The 2,591-nt window shown below is 41.3% G+C and overlaps 1 protein-coding gene across 1 annotated transcript in view; it reads right to left on the minus strand.

Annotated features, from left to right (window-relative positions):
• Positions 1-1,482, minus strand: part of LOC103590190 (TBC1 domain family member 4-like) — a 137,162-nt gene extending 135,680 nt beyond the window's left edge. Inside the window, exon 1 of the mRNA XM_008572377.1 lies at positions 1,168-1,482. Within this exon, the coding sequence (XP_008570599.1) occupies positions 1,168-1,482 (315 nt within the window). The remainder of the gene's footprint in view (positions 1-1,167) is intronic.
• Between the last annotated feature and the right edge of the window lie 1,109 nt (positions 1,483-2,591).

A 2,591-nucleotide genomic window follows, 5' to 3' on the forward strand; every position in this document is an offset into this window, starting at 1 on the left:
TTACTGCCAGAACCATAAAATTTTAACATGATAAAGATGGCAATAACTTTCAGAAACTTTCCAATTTTGACATATGTGAAAGCTAAAAATAAGTTTTGAATAAATGAGCATAAAATGAAATTCATTTAATCATGGTTAGGATTTTTAGATAGTTTGTAGTAAGATATTTTACCATGAACACACAGTGTCAGAAATTAAAATTGCTCTCTTCACACTGGGAATTCTGATTGTTAAACTACTTACAAAGTTTAAAATATTAAACTATTTACAAAGTAACTGATGAAACCTAAGACAATGAACTCTTATTTTCTTCAATTCAGCTGCAGGCCTTTTGTTAAAAACTATTGGACAAACAGAAAGCCTTTCAATTACATTGAATTATGAAATAAGAAAAAAAATTAAAGCCTTATTTATAGGATGTTTTTCTCATCTGACTATTATTAATTTCCCAGCTACCAAAGGACACCACATGGTGCAACCTGAGAGTTTATTTATTTATATTTAGACAACACTTTTTTCTAAAGAACTTAAAGTCCCTTGCAAACACTAAATAACTATTTGTAAGACAGCATTTTGAGGGGTTTTAATATGTTTTATAAAAAAAAAAAAACTCTTTACACATTAAAGAGAAAAAAAAATCTTGTTTTCAAAGGCATAATCAATGTGGTAAAGTTTGGTTTAGAGTCCTCTCGCTATTAGATAAGGACGGAACGTAACTGTTTCTAAGGAAGTAAAAGTTCACTGTTTGGTCAGAAAACTTCAACTTAGTAAACTTTGGAGAAATGCTATTAGAAGGGAAAATGATATTAAAATCATTTTTTAAAATGACATTTGAAACCACTTGACTACACTGATTTTTAAATCACCCAAGAATGTATTGATTCTGTCTCCAATGACTGTGTAAAAAACTGCAGAAAAGGTCTTCTTTGCACTCAACATCCAAATGCAGAATCGTACTTTGCTGACAATCTGACAGCGTCTACTAACTTTTCCCTAAGCTCTGCTCCTTAGGCCCCTCAATTCTCTCCCCCTGGGCGGGAGACCTGCAGGGGCTGCTGCTATGTTGACGTGACCAGCCAAACGGGTTAAGGTGCAGGACCCACCAAGAACTAGCGAGGGGCCTTTAGGAACCCAACCCTCTCCCTGCGTTCCCTCTTCCACACGCACGTGCACACACTGGCCAAGGACAGGCGAGCCATCTCCAGACACCGCGATCCTCCCAGGACGCGCGCTTCTCCCCGCGTCTTCCTCCGACGCGCCAGCTCCTCCTCTGTCCCGGGACCGCTGTCGCCTCCCTCCCTCTCCCCAGCTCCTGCGGGCCGTCCGCTCCCGCCGCTCGCCCAAGCCCCCCAACACCCCCTCTCCCAGTCCCACGCCCCAGGACAGGGGCCAGCGGNCGGGGCCGGGCGGCGCTGGGACGCCCGGCTCGGGCTCCAGGGGGTGCGGGAACGGCTCATCCTGAATGCAGCTGGGCGGCTCCATAACGCGCGCCTCGCCAGCACACGGGGCAGGCCCGCCGGGCGCACCGCGCCCCCAACTCCCGCGCCAACGGTGCCGCCGAAACTGTGTCAACTGCCGCACCGGGTCCCCGCGCTCGCCTCGGCNTGATTTTAAATCACAACATTATGATAAAATATTTTTAATTCCAATTTCCACTTTAAAGCATAACATTGTTTGACAACATGAGTCTTTCTAGTTCTTAGTGCAGCCAACTTCTTAAAATATGGAAATTATATTTTATCTGTTATATGTCCCCAGTTCAGTGCTAATGTAGAGATTTCCTGACCTTTATATTTGGTAATGCGTATTTCCAAAGAACTCAAAAAACATTTTAGGGATAACTTGATCGTTCTAATCTCAAAACAGGTAAAGAAGTATTCCTTTTCCCATTTTAGTAAGTTGGACCCATTCTCTCTTTTTATTCTTACTGAACGATAATTAAGTGGATAAGAGGTAAACACAAAATAAATAAAAAAGACACTAAGGTTATTGACTTTTTCCCAAGTGCTTAGAGGAAAAATAAAAACCCAGGATTTTCACTGTAGTTTAATGGTGGTGTTATTTTCTGTGAAGCCGTGGAGCCATGTTTTCCTCCTATTTATGTAGGGTCAATATGATTAACTGCCATTATCCCTATACTGAATTTCTGGGGGCAACCTTATGGCTCTCTTACTAATTAGCATCTAAGTTCCAAGATGCAGACATTATTAGTTAAGTAAGTTAAGTCCTTTGGCTTAACTACTTGGAAAACCTTTGTGCAAAATTGACCCATGCCTTCAAGAAGCAACTGAGACTTGTTAGAACCTTACCAGAAACTCTCTTACACAGATTCCATTTCCGTAGGATGCATATCTGAGACTTTTAAAAGAGAAAGAAAAGAACAAAGATATGGGGAAAAGCATGGAAGTCTTATAGATTTACCAGTTTGGGAGCTACGATTGAATTTGGAGCCCCAGCAGGCCAATTCCTACTGGCATAAAAGAGTGAAGCAATGAAGATCAAACTTTCTCTATTGACAGAAAAAAAGTTGAATTATGTTTTATTGCACGACACGCTAAGTATGATTGCTTCCTGCTCTGGAACACTCTTAG

This window comes from Galeopterus variegatus, unplaced genomic scaffold (genome assembly GCF_000696425.1).
Source record: "Galeopterus variegatus unplaced genomic scaffold, G_variegatus-3.0.2 Scaffold777, whole genome shotgun sequence".
Lineage (NCBI taxonomy): Eukaryota > Metazoa > Chordata > Mammalia > Dermoptera > Cynocephalidae > Galeopterus > Galeopterus variegatus.